Raw genomic sequence first — 19,180 nt, forward strand, 5'->3', positions numbered from 1 at the left:
CATAAGATATTATTGAAATTTTATTATTTAAAATTTACTTTAAATTATCTGAGCCTTGGGGGACAGTTTAATAAATGATATTCTAGCTGCAAGAAAGGATAATATATTGCCAATAAATGTCAGTGTTCAGTAGAATATTTTAATGGCTAAGGAAAATGTTGATGATCTATTGATAAGCATTAAAAGCTGGTTAAAAGTGATGTGCCTCCTGTGACCCACGTTTGTAAAAACAGATAAAAAAGAAACAAATGAAATGTGATAATATCTGTAATAATGTTTGTCCTTGGTAGATGAAACAAAAAATACTTTTTAAAAATTATTTGTAATTTTACAAGTTCCTGAAATTTTCATTTTTCCTGCAAAGCCGTATAGAATGTTTCGAAAGAAAAAAAAATAATGGGTTACATTTTTCTGATTCTTTTCTTCCCAAGAATCTCAGAAACTGCAGTGACATCATTATATTGCTGCTGTCCTCCCAACAGCCCCCATGCCTCCTTCCAGAAAGTTCCTGGCTGTTATGGAGGCCCCACTTTATGGGTACAGTGAGCTGCTGAGGAGTCACCTCCCTGTTTGTGATCAAATTTCTGGGCTTGCTGAACTCTGTGATTCCCAACAAAAGTTTAGGAGGCTGGAGTGGGCAGAGGGGAGAAGCTTTGGAATAGTTTCAGAGGGGAGTCGAGTTCCAATACTGCAGTAGGGACTTTCCAGAAGGGATTTATCAACAATGCAGTGTTACCAAGGTAGGCGAGCTAGCATGTTTTCAGGCCCTAAGTGAGTCCCCAAGGCTGATTGTCAGCTGACTCCAAGGGCTGTAGGAAAGAAAGGGACAGACATATCTCTGAGAGCCCACTAGGTGGCAGGCCCTTTCCTGCCGTGAGTCCATAGGAGTATCTGGAAGGCTTGCCTGGTCTCAGAGTCACTAGAAGGGACAGTTGAAATACAGATTCTGAGGTCGGGAGCATCTCTAGGTGCTCCAATTCAAAGATCCACCTGACCCTCAGGTTCTCCTTTCTTTTTCCCTCTTGTCCTCTTACTAGAAGACTCTCTATGAGGTCCACGCTAATCTCAAGCTCACCCTCCTCTGTGCTTGCATTGTGAGTGCGGTGGTTACAGAGTGAACCATCACACTCCACTTAAACTCTCATCTCTATGAAATGCTGGAAATACTGTTAGTGCCACTAACTGGTGTGCAGCACTGAGCACAGAATAAATCGGCTTGGACCTAGGAAGGGAGGAGGTGGCACAGTCTCTGATGCAGAATATGAGGGGTTCCAGGGCTTTTCACTTAGCACGATTGCTGCTAATAAACCACACAGATGTGCTGCTCAAAATGTTAGCTAGAAACTCCAAACAAGCTCCAAGCAAAATACATTTAAGAGCATTTTACATGTAAGTCAATGATTTGCAGACTGAAATAAAAGACCACTAAGAAATCCCTGCATTAGAGACTTAACACATTCCTTTTCTTGCTTAAGACTTTGACACAGTTCTGGCCACATGTTGCTGACCAGGCAAGTCTGACAGCACCAAACTGGTCTGTGCCTGGCTCAGTGAGGGGCAGTGACTGCTGGTGTTGCATCTGGTTGTGGATGCTGAGAAAGCACTGTGCAAGTTTCCTGAAGCTCGTTCTCCGTTTCTGACCTTGAATTGGTAGAGAGAGATATGGATCGGTTTGCAGCCCACAAACCACACATGAAAGTATTCTGAGCTAGTTAAGATAGACTACAGATTTGGGTGGGGCTTATTGTGTAACTTCAAGCATCCAGTTTATTGTTTTGAAGCACTGAACCCCAAGTAAACCTTTGTGTATCATCAACTCAAGATCATTTGGTTCTTATGGGTGACATCTGGGGTGCTTGGAGTGAGGCTAATGTGTCCTTTGGCTCAAATGTTCCTTTTCCCACAGTTAGACATCAAGCATAATGTTCTGCACACAGTAGGCCCTGTACCTGAACACAGTAGGCCCTGTCCAAGCACTAGAAGATGCATTCAAGAGTAGACTAGAGCATCAACTGCTTTAAGGCTGGTGGCCAGCTAGGAAGTAAATGCCCAGGATGAATGGCCATCAGACAATCTCCTTATGGACTCTACAGATGTAGCAGATCATGGAGCAGACAAGCAGAACCAACTCCCAAGGGAAAAATGAAGGCATCACTCACTGGTGTCCTAATATAGGAGGGAAATTTACTGTCGTTGATTCTTGTGCTGCGTGACTTGTCCACTCAGTTGTCATTTCCCCGCTGAATCAGTGCATGATTTTAAACTCAGATCCAAGTGAACCTTGGTGGTATCTCTGGAAACTTCACAAAGTTTGCCTCTATTGATTTACTTTCAACACCAGAATAATGAAAATTCACTCTAATGATTTAGGGAAAGAGCTGGAAGAAGATCCAAGCTTCATAAAACAGCCCACCCCACTGTCTGTATCTGTTTAACTCCTATGGCTGAATTCCTTGCTAGGCAAGTGAGGAATTTATGTGATGTAAGGATGTATAGCCACAGGGAAAAATGATGGCTGCCATTTAAAGTGCAAGTCAAGTACTGTGATGAATATTTACGTACGGTATCTTACATAGATTTATCAACATAACATATATATGCTTGCTCTAAACATACCAGTGGGAAGGCGGGTGTCCTAGCTCAAATGTGTCAATCTCAAAATGTTGTGTTCTTAGCCCCTGTACTGTAGAATTTTACATCAGAAGACTGACTCTTGTTTGTTTCTCTTTTATTTTTTGACGAGGTCTCCTATTTATCCCTAGTTAGCCTCAATTTGCTATCCCCCTGCCTTAGTTAGCATCCTGTGTGTTGGAACTCCCCCCTCCTCTTACTTTCAAAATATATCAACAAACAAAAGTTTAATATTTTGAACTCTACATGACTAAGAACAAAATCCCTTATACATGATAGGAACAACACTCTGTGCATGAATTAATTTGGGTTCCAGTTGTGAATGAGTCAAACTCTTCACTAGGTCCTTAAATCACGGGGATGCTGGCATTTTGCTGTAAACCAAAGACAGGCATGGTTTTACTGCAACCTATAAAATCTGAAGATACAACCTGCTAGTAAATCTGAACTTTAGTTCAAGTAAAATGAGCACACATCATTAACACACAGAGACCCACTTGTTTTACATCCTGACTCCTTCGGGGAAAAGACTTATTTTGCCATTTTTAAAAAAATATTCTCTTTAAAATTTCAAAGAATTTCTCTTACAGATGTCTGCATAAACAAGACTTTAATAATGGCTAGCTATATCAATGGGCACATTAATGTGCAAGTAGGAAAATTACACAGGTATCACCCCTAGGCAGAGGGTACAGGTGCCTAATGACTGCTGGGAAAGGGAGACCTGGTCTCTCCAGGGGCAGCTCCCTATTGGTTGTCCTGAAGCAATATGTGTGAAAACAACAAAACAGACTAGCAGGTTGTATTTGTATGTTTGTGCATACACATACATACACAATACATATACACACACATACATATACACATACACACACACATACATACATGCACATATATACATATATATGCACATACACACATACATACATATGTATGCAATAATAATAATAATACACTATCGACTGGAGAGTGAGGTGGCATGGGAGATGTTGGAGGGAGGGTACCTGGGAGGGACTGGAGGGGAGAAAGGGAGAAGGGAAGGGAATGTAATGCTATTTCAGTTTAGAACATTAGAACAAACCCTTTATACTTCCAAATAATCAATGTGGAAGTACAAGCATCATGTTTCAAAAGGAACATGGCATTTCTGCCTATTCTTCAGCCAGACCCAAGGAGGCCATCTTTAGATAATGTGTTTCAAATGAAAACATCTGCCTCAATTTCCCAGGGAAACCGAAAGGTACAAAGAGGTCCTAAAATATTTCCAGAAAGGAAGGAGGACCTGGGTTCTTCTTCACAAATGATAAGTGTAACTGTGGCTGATGGTCAAGACAGGCTTCATCATGGCTCCCTTCCTCTTATGTGAGGTATTCTTATTTGACTGTGAGATGTTCAGTTTACAAAATACAATCTAAACTTATCATAAGTAAAAACCAAAAAGCCAGTCATGATAGTTTTAGCGTATGAACTGTGGACTGGCAAAGAATGGGTACTTATAAGAACTAGAACACTTAAAGACACAGACTGGTTTAAGAAGCAAACATTTTGGGCAACCATAAGACCATAAAGCGATCAACATGGAAGACATCTGTCAGGTAGGGTGGCCTGAGGTGAGACAGGGCTAAGTCTTATGTGATCAGAAACTGGGGCACTTTAGCTGGTTTTGTTTCCCCTCATGAGGTGATAACCTCCTAACACCCTAATCTTCTCTTGGTGATGGTGACAGAGGATTTACGGACCACAGACATTAAAATCTCCCTGTCAAGTATGAATCGTCTATGTAGGTTAAAGGCCGGCATCACAATCCCTCTAGCTACTGGTGCAACTAGGATAGGAAACTTATTCATGTGCACACACTCACAAAACTCAGCTCAAAGCAAGTAGATATGAGTGCAGCAATGTCTGCTTCCACTCAGACACAAGCAGAATTAAGAACCAAAATATCAACATATTTGCTCATTAAAAAAATAAGAAGGATCTCTTCCCGAGTGTCGGTGTACGGTGTAAAGTGCTTGCCTTTGGACCCCACTTGTTTGTTTATGTTTAAAAGAAAATTAAAGGTTAAAAACCTCAGGGAGGATCAGCCCGGGAAAGGCAGCATGGACACTAGGCAGGCGAAGAAATGGAGACGCAGTCAGGGGGAGGCGCATGCGTGGTAACGGTCTAGGAGCAAGTGGTTACCTTTACATTTCTTCTCTTCAGTCTGGAAAGTCTGGGCACTTGAGACGCTCTGATCGTTCACATCGTCAGGATCCAGATGGAATATAGAGCTCGTCCAAGTGGCCTGGATGAGGTGTGGGGATGTCTGCTCATTCTTCAGTGCACCACGCCTCTCCACATGGCTCTTCCTGTGCAGGCAGGCTTCAGACATTCCTACCAGCTTCCAGTCCTGGCCTCGGTCTGGACGGGGCTTCTGTTTGTCCCAGGCTGGAAGGCCATTTTCTGGTGGGAGAGGAGCGGAAAACACGAGATAACAGACTGTAGGTATTGCCAAGGTTTTGCTGAGATTTTGCATTTTAGAAGTCCAGTTGTTGCTCAATTCTTTTGGTCTGCCACTGCCCGCAAGCACTTCTGTGATGTCAGGGCAAAGGGCCACCTAAGCTGGATTGCCTGCTGGAGAAACCAACATATTTCCCCCTCTATTTTCCGAACTTCTCTACAGCAAGTCTCTACTGGTCTCACCACTACAGCAGTGGCCCAAGAGCAAGCTGATACCCGTTTATAGCACTGCTTAGATGACCATTTGAGGTCTTGAAAGTCAGAGCTGGCCATGACCTTAGGTCAGATCCTTAGGATACATACATCCAGGCGCAGCCTGGTTTGACTTGGGATCTATCACATGCCGACCTGAGGGACACTGTGTCACTTCAGCTGGCCACACTCAAGTGACTACACATTGAGCCTGACAATCTGTTCTGACTGTCTTCTACTCTGATGGCAAAGCGAAAGAAACAGGAAGGAGCACCAATTATAAAAGACAACACAAAGCAACACAGCTCCCAAGTCTAAACACCTTGATCTTTACATGGAAGTTTTGTGTTTTCAAGGTAGTCCCAACCAGAAACACACACAAGGGAGCAGGTCATGTTTTCTCCTTGTAGCAAATTAAGAGCACCAAAGATAGAAGGATGAGCCTGAATCTCTTAGGCTGGGTACCAGATAGCTAATATTTTATTTGTTTTCGAGTTCGGTCTATGTGGTACATATGTCTGTTTTTAGAATGGGCAAAATTAATTTCTTATGGGAAGAATCTCTTCTAGTAACAATTTTCACCTTATTCAATGCCTTTACTATATAGGAAGATATAGCAGAGGACAGAAATGGTATACACACACACATGCACACACATATACACATACATACATGCACAAACATACACATGCACACACATATCACACACACATACACAAACATACACATCACACACAAAATGCATACACATGCACACACAACATGCATACAAATGCACACACACACATATATACACATCACACACATACACCTCACACAGATACATAACACACATATCACACACATTCCTACATGTATACAAACACACACACACACACACACATACCCCTATGGGTTTAAGTGTCTAAAGTTGGAGTCTATACAGCACACACAAACATCCATATACATACACACACACACACACACACATGTGCACACACACATACATACACACACAGACACACACACACAGACACACACACAGACACACACACACAGACACAAACACACACACACACACACACACACACACACACACACACACACACACAGTACAATTTTACAATTTACCTGGTCCAGAAATTCTTAGCAACTATGTTTCACAATTAGAAAAAAAGGTGGCCATATACACTGATTGGAAGACTAATTTGTAAGTGATGTTTTTGGTAGTTCTGGGTGAATGCATCCAGGGCCTTCTACATGCCAGGCTGGTGTAGCATCATTGGGCATGTCCTTGCTGGGTGTGTTTTCCTTTAAGGCTTTTTCTTTGAATCACCTGTGAGCTTAAGTGTCTACTGTTGGAGTTCTGAGCTGACTAATGTGGGTACTAGAACCAAACTTGCATCTTTGGTAAGAGCAGCGGCAAGCACACTGCATTGCTGAGCTGTCTCTCTAGCTCCCGGTGCAGGATTTCTTTGCATAGTAAATGGAAGCACGAGGGTTTGAAGTAGCTCATAGGAGAATCCTATTGTGCTTTGGGCTTTGGGTTGTACCAGTTGCTCTGATTCATGGAAATGTACTGGAAATTGTCCATGCTTAGGATTGTGTGAGCCATTGTATTAGGCAGGTTAAACAAACACGGGTGCTTTTTCTTGGGGTTTATGAGGTATTATTCATTGCATGATGAATCAACTCTTCCACTTTCCAGCCATACCCACTGCTGGTGCAATTACAGGCATTTATTCTCACTATCCCTTGAAAGGAAAGAAAGATCTTTGAGAATGTATTGCATTTCCAACTAAACATATCTGTGTAGAGTTCATTCAGGCACCTATTACCCATGAGGGTTTAAGCTTCATGTGAATTAGTTACTAAGTGGCTGAATGCAAAGGTTAACCATGGGTCTGGTTTACTTTACTCCCACGGACACGAGGAAGCTCACCCATGCGCATTTCTGCTCCCTATGCCTTACTTTCAGAGATTTATTCCCCACTAAATTGTACCCTGTAAAGTTCAATTTAAAGAATATTAAAGTTCTCAGAGGATTTTTTTAAAGCTTCTAGTATATAATCTTTTTGCATTAATTTCTAATTATGGTAGTAATTCCCCAGCCCTAACAATAAATGAAGAAATCAGGCAGTTGCTATTCCTTATTGAATCTGGGCCTCAGATGAAACACATCTAAGGAATGTCCACCCAAATGAGACATTTTCACTCAAAAACAGTGCTCGTTAAAAGCTTGTTTTGCATGTCCCCTGGGCCAGCAAGAGTGGGTTTCTTCTAGCAAGGGAGACTATGTTTGGGATAAGGTGAGCGAGAGCATTGCCTTCCACTTTCCTAAGAAAATCACTTGAGATGGTTTGGGGAAAGGGCTCCATCAACAGTAGGCATTTACAAGTTCATAATTACTGTCTGTAATTATATTCACAAGAATGATATTCAGTTGCTTAATTGGCAGGTTTATGGGATACACACTGCTGGGAAAACTCGAGACTGAGAAGCCCTGGCTGGGTCATGGGAAAATGCAATATGGATTTCTCTAAAGAGAATACTTGATTTTATCCACTCAAGAACTGGGAAGTCCATGCAATTCTTACTGCATTCTCAAGAAGGCATGGGACACCCCCTGTGTCAGGTCCATAAATTCTAGTTGTTGGGTGTTTTGTCAATTTTACCAGCTCCATACATATGCAGCTGGTAAAATGTCTTTAGGATTTTTTTCCTATGACTATATCATGTGTCCATATCCTTTCACTCCCCCAAAGCTCAAGCCAATGGATTATTTCCTTTTAGAGGAATGAACATCCTCAAGGGTCAGTTGTGACTCCCAACCCTGGCACCTATCAGAATCACTGCAGGTGCTAATCACAGCATTGAAGACCTGACTTTTTAAATTGGGCAAGAGTCTCAGGATGTGTGATTCTGTTGAGTTCTCCAGGTGAATGAGACACCTCAGAGTTTGAGACCCAAAGATAAACTTAAGGTAATAAAACAAGTTATTGGCACTTGAAATAAATTATATAGTTTCTAATCCTCTAACATCTTTTACACAGCCATAGATAATCTTCCAGTTTGTTTTTATTGTCAATTTGATACAACCTAGAGTCACTTTGGAAGAAGGAACCTCAATTGAAGAACTGCCTTTTTTTCATAATGGCCTGTAGCCATGTCTGTGAAATACTGTCTTGATTGATGATTGGTGTGGGAGGGCCCAGCCCACTGTGAGCATTACTATCTATAGGTAGCTGGTGTAAGAAGCTTGCTGAAAACGTGCCAGTCAGCAGCAGTGTTTTTCCACTGTTTCTGCTTGAATTTCTGTCCTGACTGCCCTCAATAATGGACTGTGACCTGGCAATGTGAGGTATAATAAACCCTTTCCTCCCCTGAGTTGCTTTAGGTTTTGTTGTTTATTACAGCAACAGACAGAAATCTAGGTAGAGAAGACTGTACCAACATTTACAAATCCTTGAACTGTTGTTGGGTCTACCGAGCAAAGCTATTAGGTGCTGGTTGGATATTGAAGATTGCAGGCATGGGTATAAGTAAGTTCTTATTCAAAGAGATGCTTTAGATATGCTCTGGAACACACCACACATAGTGTTAGAAATGAAGCGTTTAAAGGCTCATTGGTAGAGGGCACGGTTAGCACACACGAGGACTCAATCCCCAGAACCACAGTAGCACACATAGTACCAGACATAGTAGCACAGATCTCAGCAAGAGATGGCAGCAGCAGGATCAGGAGCCCAAGGATCAAGGTCATTCTTGGGTACACAGAGTGTTTGAGGCTAGTCTGCCTTACATGAGACTCTTTTTCAAAAACAGGAGGGAGCCAGTTCTTTGTTGAGTGTTCATCAGCACTGCAAAAAGGGGAGGATCTTAGAAATAATCATATCTTATAATTCACATGATCTAAACCATTTGTTCTTAGCTGATATCTGGCTTTCAACATGATGTTCTACATGAAAGCATTAATCAATATAACTTGTCAGTTATAATACAAGTTAATAGATGAAGAAAAGTCAACAACTTGGTGGGACACGGACTAGCATTAGAGCAACATGTACCTGAGAGACAAATTTGTCTCAGAGAGTTTAGAGACAGATGGTTGAGTCTTCATTTCATTGCTGTCATTCTAATGGCTTTAGATGCTACAATACTGACCTAAACAGTCTTTAGCAAACAAGAAATGAACATAAACTTTAATAACTTAACCACCTACATCCTATTTTTGCTAAAAGTGATAGAAAATGAATCTGTCAAAGAAGGAAAATTGTACCAAAGTATTCAAGTATTTAAGAACATAAAATCCAGCTGATATCTTAGAAAAGAACTAAAATAAAGAAAGCAAGATTCCGAGTAAGGGGTCAGAAGGGTCATCTGAATAGGCAGGGATTTCCCATTACACAGTCTGAAAGTGTGTAGCTTGTATTAAAAGGCCATTGATACAAGATATTGAGTCAGATGATGTACATACATTAGCTGAAAACCCTGGGTGTGTAGAATTGTGAAGATCAGGTCATTAAAGATTTATTTTGATATGTATAAGTGAGTTTGTGTGATGTTGTGGCATGCTACGTGCATGGGGGCACCTGTGGACGCCAGAAAGGGGCATCAGATCACTAGGAGCTGGAGTTACTGCCAGTTATGAGCTGCCTGACACCGGTGAGGGGGGGACCCAACTCGGGTCTCTCGCAGAGCAGCCAGTGCTTTTAATCATCTTTCTGGGGGTCTCGCGCACCCAGGACTATTTCCCACCTGCTAAGATGTCTCATAATGATTTACTCTTCCACAGCTTTGCCTTTTGGTGTATACACTCCAGCCACAGAAGCTAATGTAGGGACCCCACTCCCCAGAGTCTTTGTAGAAGTTCTTCACTAGGCCTGCACGTCCCTCCTATAGCTGGTCCCTCCACAGGGACATTCCTGCAAGAACACTCCTGACCAATTCGTCCATTTTCTATAGATCTTACTTTATTCTCCAGAACTTCCTTGTCTGCCTCAATAGAGATGTAAGCATTCCTGAGGGAGAGCCAGCACTGTCAGGGCCCCTGCTGTGTGCTGAGCCCCTGGGAGGGACCTTTCCACATGGTAAGTATGTGAGCTCATGGGATATAAGCAGGCACCAAGAGTAGAAAGAGAAAGAGCCATGTATACATATGACAGGCAAGGCTTCATACCCGGGTCTCCAGAGTCTAAAACCTGACTTCCTGTTGTTATGTTAAAGCTGCTTCCAATTGTGAGAGGTCATACACCTGTGTGGTCTGCAAGTCCTTCAGAGGAATGATTCTTCCCTCATATTTCTGGAATCTCCAAAAGAGAAGTTTATTAGAGAGGAAAAAACAAAAACAGAAAGAAAAGAAAAAGAAGGAAAGGAAGGAATGAAGAAAGGAATAAAAGGGTTACTTTTGCAAATTCAGAGATGTGGCTGTACCCTATTTTAAGTAGTCACTATTGAGTAAATACATAAAGTTTTGCCCACGACTCCTGAGTTCCATGTGTCTGTGCTTGTTCTGAAGGAAGAATATTATGGCAGTGGGGGTTTATAGTACTGGAGCTTCAGAGTCATCAAAGGACAGAAAAATAGGCACGCGGAGGCTAGGGACCCCAAAACCACCTCAGGTGACTTACATCTTCTTTTGCTACTTTCCAGTGATGCCATGTTATGACTCTATCAAGGGATAAACACATTCAACATGTCAGTGCCCTTGAAACAGTGCCTGGCATGTTAAGAGCCCTTCCTTTATGCATCCAATCACCTTTCTTTCCCTTCCTTCATCCTCCCAACTCCATCTCCTCTAAGCTTAAATTTTAAAGATCACCCATGAAAGAAAGGAGCTGGGTCAATGACTTCATGCCACCGTGTCAGTGACTGAGAATCTTAGACCAATCTCCTCCCAGCAGAATTGGTGATTTAAGGACAATACCTGGAAAGTGTTGGGCTACAGACCAAGGATTGGCTTGAAAACCAAATTTCTAGCGACCATGAGAGACATCATGAGGGATGCTATAATGAAGGGTCCCTTTTAGTCTTGGGGCTCAGAGAACAGTGGTGAAGACACAGCTTGACTCTTATGCAGCCTTGAAGGTATATCTCTTTCCAAGATTACATGACATAATCTCCCACCCTCCCACTTTCCCTGACATTTTCTCCCCACACCATCCTCCCATGTGCTGCGTTCTATCCATGATCCCTCTTACATACATTCATGTAGTGTTCTTGTCTGTCAATGTTGCTACAATATGCATAGTGCCTAGTATAACATCCTATGTTGATATTTAATGCCCCTCCCTAACAAGCTATTAGTTGCTTATTTAGCCTCTGTGACAAAATTCCTGACAAAAACAACCAAGGAAGGGAAAGCTGTTGAATGCTCCAAGACTGTGGTGTAGGAAGCATGTAGCAAGAGAATAACGGGAGCCACACTGCATCCACAGAAGGAAGCAAGCAAAGGATGGATGGGAAGTAGAGCCAGGCTATAATCTCAAGGACTCTCCCCAGTGCCCCACTTCCTCAAGTGATGCTCCACTTCCTAAAGTTTCTACAACTTTCCAAAACAGAACACCCACTGGGGATTGTGCATTCAAATTCCCAAGCCTGGAGAGGGACACCTCACATCAAACCACAACACTCTACAAAGAGTAAAGTATTTCCTCAGCAGACTCCAGCTTTCTTATCCAAAAGCCATAGATGTGTGCCATCACTGCTGATCCCTCAGACAGGCTCCTGCTCTTCCTCTGCCCAGAACTGCAAGGGAAAGGAAAGCTGTTTGCAGCATTGGTTGTGGGCCTGCGCTGGTCAGAGGTCCACTCTGGGTTCGCCTTCTATGGGCTGTGATCTGGGGCAGACTGTCCACATTTTTGCATATTTTTCCTGAATATCCATAGTCCTTGTTTACGACTCCCTTATGCAAGGCAACATCATGCTGCATCCTCCATGATTATGCCAAGGGCACAAGCTTGTCCTGCCTGACTAGATTCTAGTCCATATTTCCATCTCTTAGCCTTAAAATGACATCACCCCATTAGTACTTGAAATAACTCAACACAGTCAGGAAAGCTCTAAATACCCTTGAGGTTGAACAAAGTCCATGTGATCTTCTAATCCAGGAGTTCATATTCATTGAACTATAACCTGCTTAACGCGGGGAAGTCATCTGTATTAATTAGCATCAAAGTTCTGGAACAAAAGGCAGCTGGATCATGATGTAGTTATAAAGCTTCAAACAACTCTGTGAAACCTGTAGACACGAAGACTTAGATCATCTAAATGGGCTCCATTCCTGACATCTGTCTTCCATGAACACTGCCCAAAGTGCAGGCTTAGCTCATTACCTGCCACCTAGACTTGTGACTGGGGAAGATGTCCACAGAGGACACTGAGACAAGGCTGCTTGAAGAGATTCTATTAGTTGGCTCCATCTGGGTTAAGTGGGTGGGCCACTGGCAGGTCTGGTGTTTCTTGGTGTCTTTGGATCCATGTTAGGTGGCTCTGCCTGGCCTGGGCATCTTCAAGAGCAGACCTGGGGTGATACTGCTTCTATTTATGAGTCTTAGGGGGGAGAACTGACCTAGGTGAGGTCAAAAAACAAGAGAAGGGGGGTGATTCTGGAGTAGAAGCCAAACAGTTGACTGTTTTTAAAGTATTTGTAATGGGAGATTATATGACATTAAGCAGTTTCATTAACAAGTTTAGGGTAGAACTATTTGAGAGGGTTCATGTGTAGATGACAGAGGCCAACATGTATGCATGGTGTGGCATGTTTATGGGTACATGACAGAGGCCAATGTAGATGGCATGTTGTGGCATGCAAAGACCTATGAGTGCTCACTGAGCCTCCTTCCTTCTTCACCACTAACAACCACAGAGCACAGCACTACTCTGCTGAATTCAGCTGGACCCTGTATGTGCCCCTCCCAAGTTTCTCCTTCTCCTTCAGCAGACAGAAACATTCTATGGCTTCCTGGGCTCAGCTTTCCCTCACTATTGAGAATTAGGATGAGTTCCCATCCTTTGGAAGATACTATGTGCTCTGACAGTGTGTAATCCTGTTCCATTTTTGAATATCTTATTGTGAATGCCAGTGTTCCCAGTAGAAAATCTCAGGTAGGTCTAGAGATTGGGCCCACATATTTCTTTTGTCCTTTCCATAATTTAGATTTACAGAGAAAGTGGAAAGATCTGGCCATTGTAAGGGATGGGGGCTTGAATGACAGCCGTATACAGGCCTTCTAGGTCACTGGCCTCTAAAAAAATTGGTGGTGGGGAGGATGATAAAAGAAGGTAAGTGTTTATTTTGTGTGAGGTACATTGATGGCAATCCTAAAATTAACCACAGTTAAAAACCACCAAGAATTGGGCTGGGCTGGAGAGATGGCTCAGCAGTTAAGAACACTGGCTGTGTTTCCAGAGGGCCCACATTCAGTTCCCAGCACCTACATGGCAGCTCACAACTGTCTGTACTTGCAGCTCCAGGGGAATCAGGCATTCTCACAAAGGCATACATGCAGGTAAAACACCAATGCACATAAAATAACAGACTTAAAAGGATCACTAAGAATTTACTATTTGACAAACTAATAAAGCACTAAAAGAATTGTTACATGAGTGCTGTCTGTATAACCCAGATGGCATATGTCACCTCATCTACTATAAATAAACATCTGTACCAAGAAACTCAAACAATATTAGATTATCTTTCAACCAATAAACAGGAGCAGAACAGGTAGGAAGCCCACTGATTCCTTTATTCCTGTTTAGACTGTGCTACAATGTGTTATAATTGGGAATCCTTTTGCTTGGCTTCCTGAACTCCTGAGCCTTTGGCTTGCTTATCTAGCCTGAAGCTGGGTATATGAATAAATACCCATCATCTGATCAGAATCAAATCAAGCCCCATAGCTTTCCATGCCCTTCCCCCTCTTCTGTAACTTGGAGGGAAACAGGAGACCTGAAAGATCCCTGCAGTTGATGTGCCTGCTGGTGCTGTCTACCTTCCCCTAGTCCCCACACTGCTTTACCACACCTCTCTTCCCTCACATCCTCCTCTTTCCAAGAGTTAAGTGTCAGCGGCCATCTCAAGATCTAGAGCAGAAGATAAAAAGGAGCCAGGAAGAAAATGGCGTTCTTGTATTTCTATTGGAAATCAAAGAGGAAGCAAGCACATTGAGACCACATTTGTTCACACGTCGAGTGAGCAGATGAACTGATGGAAGGCCAGGTGATAGTGATGCGTGTGCTCAGATGCTCTGATTGGGGTGTGCCCATCTCAAGAACAGATCTACTGCCTCACCCCTGAGATTGTGGGGCCCTTGTTCAGCAAGTTGGGAAAACCAGTCTGTGCAGGCTGGCAGCCCTACACCCACTGCCGTGTGTCTTTGTCTTCCTTTTGCCAGCCCCTGCCTATTAGTTTCCCTCCAGTTGAGCCTGAGCTTCTCTGTCCGTGTGGGCATGTGGACTTAGGTTTCCTGTCAGAGAAAGATTAACTTGTTTCACTAGCAGGGACTCCCAGTGCATTGTGGGTGAGACTTGGGAGCCCATAAGATACAGACAGATCTTTCTTAGGTCTGGCGGCTCCCATTCTGTTTCTGCTGCAGATTTTGTGAACAGGTTGATTGGCAGCCTCCAGGAAAATAATCACTGTGGGCATAGAGACTTCAAATAATCACTGTGGGCATTGAGTCCCTAAATAATTATTCTGAAGCCAGAAATTGTAAGAATATTCTCCCAGAAAGTGAAAATAATCAACATTGAAAAAAACAAACAAACAAAAGACACATGTGCTTAGAACATTTAAATAGGTGTCTTAGTCTATTTTAACATACAGCCCGAAATAAAGTTAAGAAGCAAAAAAGTATAAGGTGTGTTTAGAGACGGCAAAATCCCTTCATTGGAGACAACATGGCGGTGACTAGGTTCCTGGCTTGGTGCTGAGCACTGGCCAGAGGCTATGAAAGCAGAGAAAGCACATTGTGGAACACAAACTGGCCTGATCCTCAGGAATGGATGCTTGCTTTTTCATAATTCACATTGCATCCGAGCACTGAATTCTCAGGTTAGATGGCTCAAGTTTGAGGTAATCACACTGAAGACCACAGAGCGTCTACTTAGCAGATTAGAAAGGCTACAGCAGCTGTACACACCTCCCTATTCAAGAGCCTCACAGGTTTACACAAGGGGCAGATACTTGTTTACTGCGGGGTTAGAATTCTCTTGAGCTCTTGTTTAGGGAATAATGTTTATTCTTGCTGACAGTGAACCCACATTTTTGAAGAAACAGATTGGCCTTGTTTTATGGTCCCACATGTGAAATATCTTTTTCCAAAGTAGAAAATGAATCTGTATCTATCTTAACCTTGGAAACGAGGACCAGGGTATAATTCACAGATAAATCACAAACTTGCAGACTTAAAAATTTTCAAATAAAAGGCAAAATAGAGTCTTCGGTGAGCAGACCAATTTCTCATCTCTCACAATAAGAGGAATTCCATGGGACGGCACTGAAACACAGGGATTATTTTTTTGTATTACATTCAAGTATAAAAAAGGATGAATATACATACATACATACATACACACAGATACACACATATATGTACGTATATGTACACATATACCTACACACACACACACACACACACACACACACACATACACACACAATGCAGGGCTGGTGAAATGGCTTAAGGCACTTGCTGCCAAGCCTGACAACTTGAGTTCAATCCCTGGAACCCATGTGGCAGAAGAGAGTGGAATACTGCAAGTTGTCCTCTGGCCTCCGCATGCACAGTGTGGCATAAACATGCTTTCCACCAGATACATACATGATCACATACACACTAAAAAACAAGTAAATGTAAAATGTTAATTGTTCTTTACACACACACACACACACACACACACAGAGAGAGAGGGAGAGAGAGAGAGAGAGAGAGAGAGAGAGAGAGAGAGAGAGAGAATCTATAAGCTGTCTCTGCTCTGCTCTGGGTTTTTATAGAATAGAATCTCAGTATAATTTGCCTAAAAACCAGGATACGTGTCTGTGCAGATATTTCCTTCCTTTGGGGTCATTTTGACCTGGGAATGTTTGGGCTTTTCTTCTGTGAGACTCAGAGGCTCTCAAACACCAAGAACACCTGTCTTAGTCACCTTGATGCCTGGCATACAGAGTACACTGAGGGCTTTGGGATTTTCAGCTCCTCCAAATAGTATGTAATACAGCAAAATATATTTTCTGAAATGGGCCCTAGTAACATGACACAAATGCCTCTGGGTAGCGAATATCCCCTAGGATGGTCTGGTTTAGCATCTGCACTTTATGGGTCCTGTCTCAACAGCAGAAGCAGAAAAGAGTAACTGGTGTGGTGTCATGAAACTATAATCCTATACTTGGGAGATGGAGGCAGAAGGATTAAGAGTTCATGGCCAGCTATGGTTACAGACACATCATGTTTATAGATACAAATAAATAGCAGGTAGGTTTCTTCATATCTTTCTAGTTTTTGTCTTTAACTTTTCAATGACTTTAAATAGAGCCTGGTGCCAGAGAGGGTGCCCCTTCCAACCTGCTTTTCCCCAGTGAGGTCCAGGTGTACCTCGTGGTCCATCAACTATAAGTGGTGGCAAATTTCTGAGACATGCCACTCGGTCTGTCACCTAAGAATCCTGTGTCACCTAGGGACCTGCTCCATCATCATAGGGAGCCTGCAAGATAGTGAGTGAGTGCAGCTGCATGTTACCAAGGTGACCACAAGTCTGAGAGCCCCTGGTCTCAGGCACAGTTTCTATATAAAGTAGAACCAACTGTAAAGATGTAGTTACCCAATTTCATCTTTGCTGGGATTTAATATTTGCTAGATAGGGCTAAGATCTCTGATTTCCTGCTCAGGACCCTACAGAGGGAGTGGGGTGGGGGGAAGGCATTTGATGTGTTGCAAGTCGAGGGAATTATATACTGGACTCCAAAAGGGAGCACATAGAGTGCTTCCGTTTCCTAATCAATTATTTGGTAAATTTAGTTCATGAAATGAGAAAATCAAAATGCCAAGATTTCTGATTATGATTTCTTTTCTTCCTTGGCACTAAGTAAAGTTTTTCTCTCTAAAGACGTTCCACAAAACTATAGATGCAACAGAATACAATGCATACATTGTACGTATGCCTCTTATATGTGAGGGATCCATTCTGAATGTTTTTATTTTATCTTTATAAAGATGTATTATATACAAACATTATCATTTTATTGAGGCTATTGGGGCACAGAGGTTAGACAACCTACCCAAGGTCACACAGTAGATAAGTGATAAAGGGAAGACCCAGACTTAAGATGGTATAGCCAGTCACATCGTATTTTCCAATTTGGTACCCAATAACCAGTGACTTAGGACAGGGACACCCTTTCCCCTGAACTCCTTGAATCGAAAGACTTGACATAAAGAAAGTACAGCTCACAGAGAAGGTCCCATCCTTGTTGTGTGTCATGGGATATCAGACAGCACAGATGCATCTGACTTTGAGCCCACAATCTCTTTCTTGAAAACATAATGTGCATTTTGATGCAGAACAAGGGTTTATGCTTAGGTTTAGCGCCATGGGAATGGTGTCTTTTCACTCATTCCCAGGCACTAGGCTCTTTTTCTAACACCCTCTCTTTCCTCCCAGCAGTTTATGGGGCTGTGTTCTGTGCTGGATGGTGCTGATGGCAGGGATCTGAAATGCATTTGCAGAGGCTCTGCTTCCACTCTGAGTGGTGAAAAGTTTGGGAGGTGCACAAGCAAACAAACAAAAACAACCAAGCCACCAGGGGTCAGGGCCTGAGTTGCTTTTGAATTCCTCATTTGGAATTTGAGAAAACTTGACAATGATTTAGAGTTGACAAAAGGTTAATTTTATTTTGTATTTAGGACAATCAGGGGGACCCTCAGAACAGGCCTTGTAGTGGCTTGACACTGCAGGCAGGTGTTAGCTGTGCAGTGTTAGCTAGTGCACAGGAGAGGAGCTACAGGTGGTCTCCAAAGATGAGTACTATCTGGAAGCTGCCTTCTCACCTTGCTTCCTCTGCTGCCTTCCACAGGTGAGGTAGCATGGGGCAGAGCAGTGCCTGGGTTTCTCCTCCAGTTGGGGCAGAGGGGTGATGGGAAGTGGGGTGTGCCTGTAGTTAAGACAATCTGGCTCTTACGAGGAATAGTGCTTCGAGAGAGGCCAGTCATTTCCTCGGGTGATGTCTCCTCAGGAAAGATGCTCAAAGCCCTTGGTGAACATATGTGAAGATTTTGCACTGAAACCTGTTACTTGTACAGTCAATAAGTACTGAACTACAAAAGCACACTCTATATTGTAGACTGAAGCCAGGAGATGTTCTTCAGATACTGTCTGACGTGCAGGCTTCCAATTCTATCGGACACAGATAAGAACACTGGTACCCAGATATTCGAAAGGCACGAGAATCGGGAGTTCGAGGAAAACTTGGGTTACATAGCAAGACTCTGTCACAAAGGAACACAAAATGCTACATTTGAGGGCTGCGAGCTGCCTCAGTGGGTAAAGGTACTTGCAGCCAAGCTAACAACCTGAGTTTTAACTCCTGGTTCCCATAGGTAGAAGAAGAGAATCGGTTCCTGGGAGTTGTCCCATGACTTCTACAAGGGCATCATGGTATGTGAGGCCAGATGCATGCACACATACACAAAATGAAATAAATAATAAGATAAAATACAAGAAACTCATAGCTTGAGATTACAAACATTTTCAGCTTTATGGAATTCTGGCCTGAGATACTTCTGCCCTGATAGTGACTGGAAGAAGAAGAGGTGAGTCTAGCCCTTTAGAAACTACTGTTTCTCTCTCTCTCTCTCTCTCTCTCTCTCTCTCTCTCTCTCTC

At 42.7% G+C, this 19,180-nt stretch overlaps 1 protein-coding gene across 4 annotated transcripts in view; it reads right to left on the reverse strand.

Annotated features, from left to right (window-relative positions):
• Thrb (thyroid hormone receptor beta) overlaps positions 1 to 19,180 on the reverse strand; it is a 343,540-nt gene that overhangs the window by 65,110 nt on the left and 259,250 nt on the right. For all 4 annotated transcript variants that reach the window (XM_028760605.1, XM_028760609.1, XM_028760608.1 and 1 more), the window contains exon 4: positions 4,813 to 5,073. In XM_028760605.1, the coding sequence (XP_028616438.1) occupies positions 4,813 to 5,073 (261 nt within the window). The remainder of the gene's footprint in view (positions 1 to 4,812; positions 5,074 to 19,180) is intronic.

The sequence above is a fragment of the Grammomys surdaster genome, unplaced genomic scaffold (assembly GCF_004785775.1).
Source record: "Grammomys surdaster isolate TR1022 unplaced genomic scaffold, NIH_TR_1.0 126546, whole genome shotgun sequence".
NCBI classification, from domain to species: domain Eukaryota; kingdom Metazoa; phylum Chordata; class Mammalia; order Rodentia; family Muridae; genus Grammomys; species Grammomys surdaster.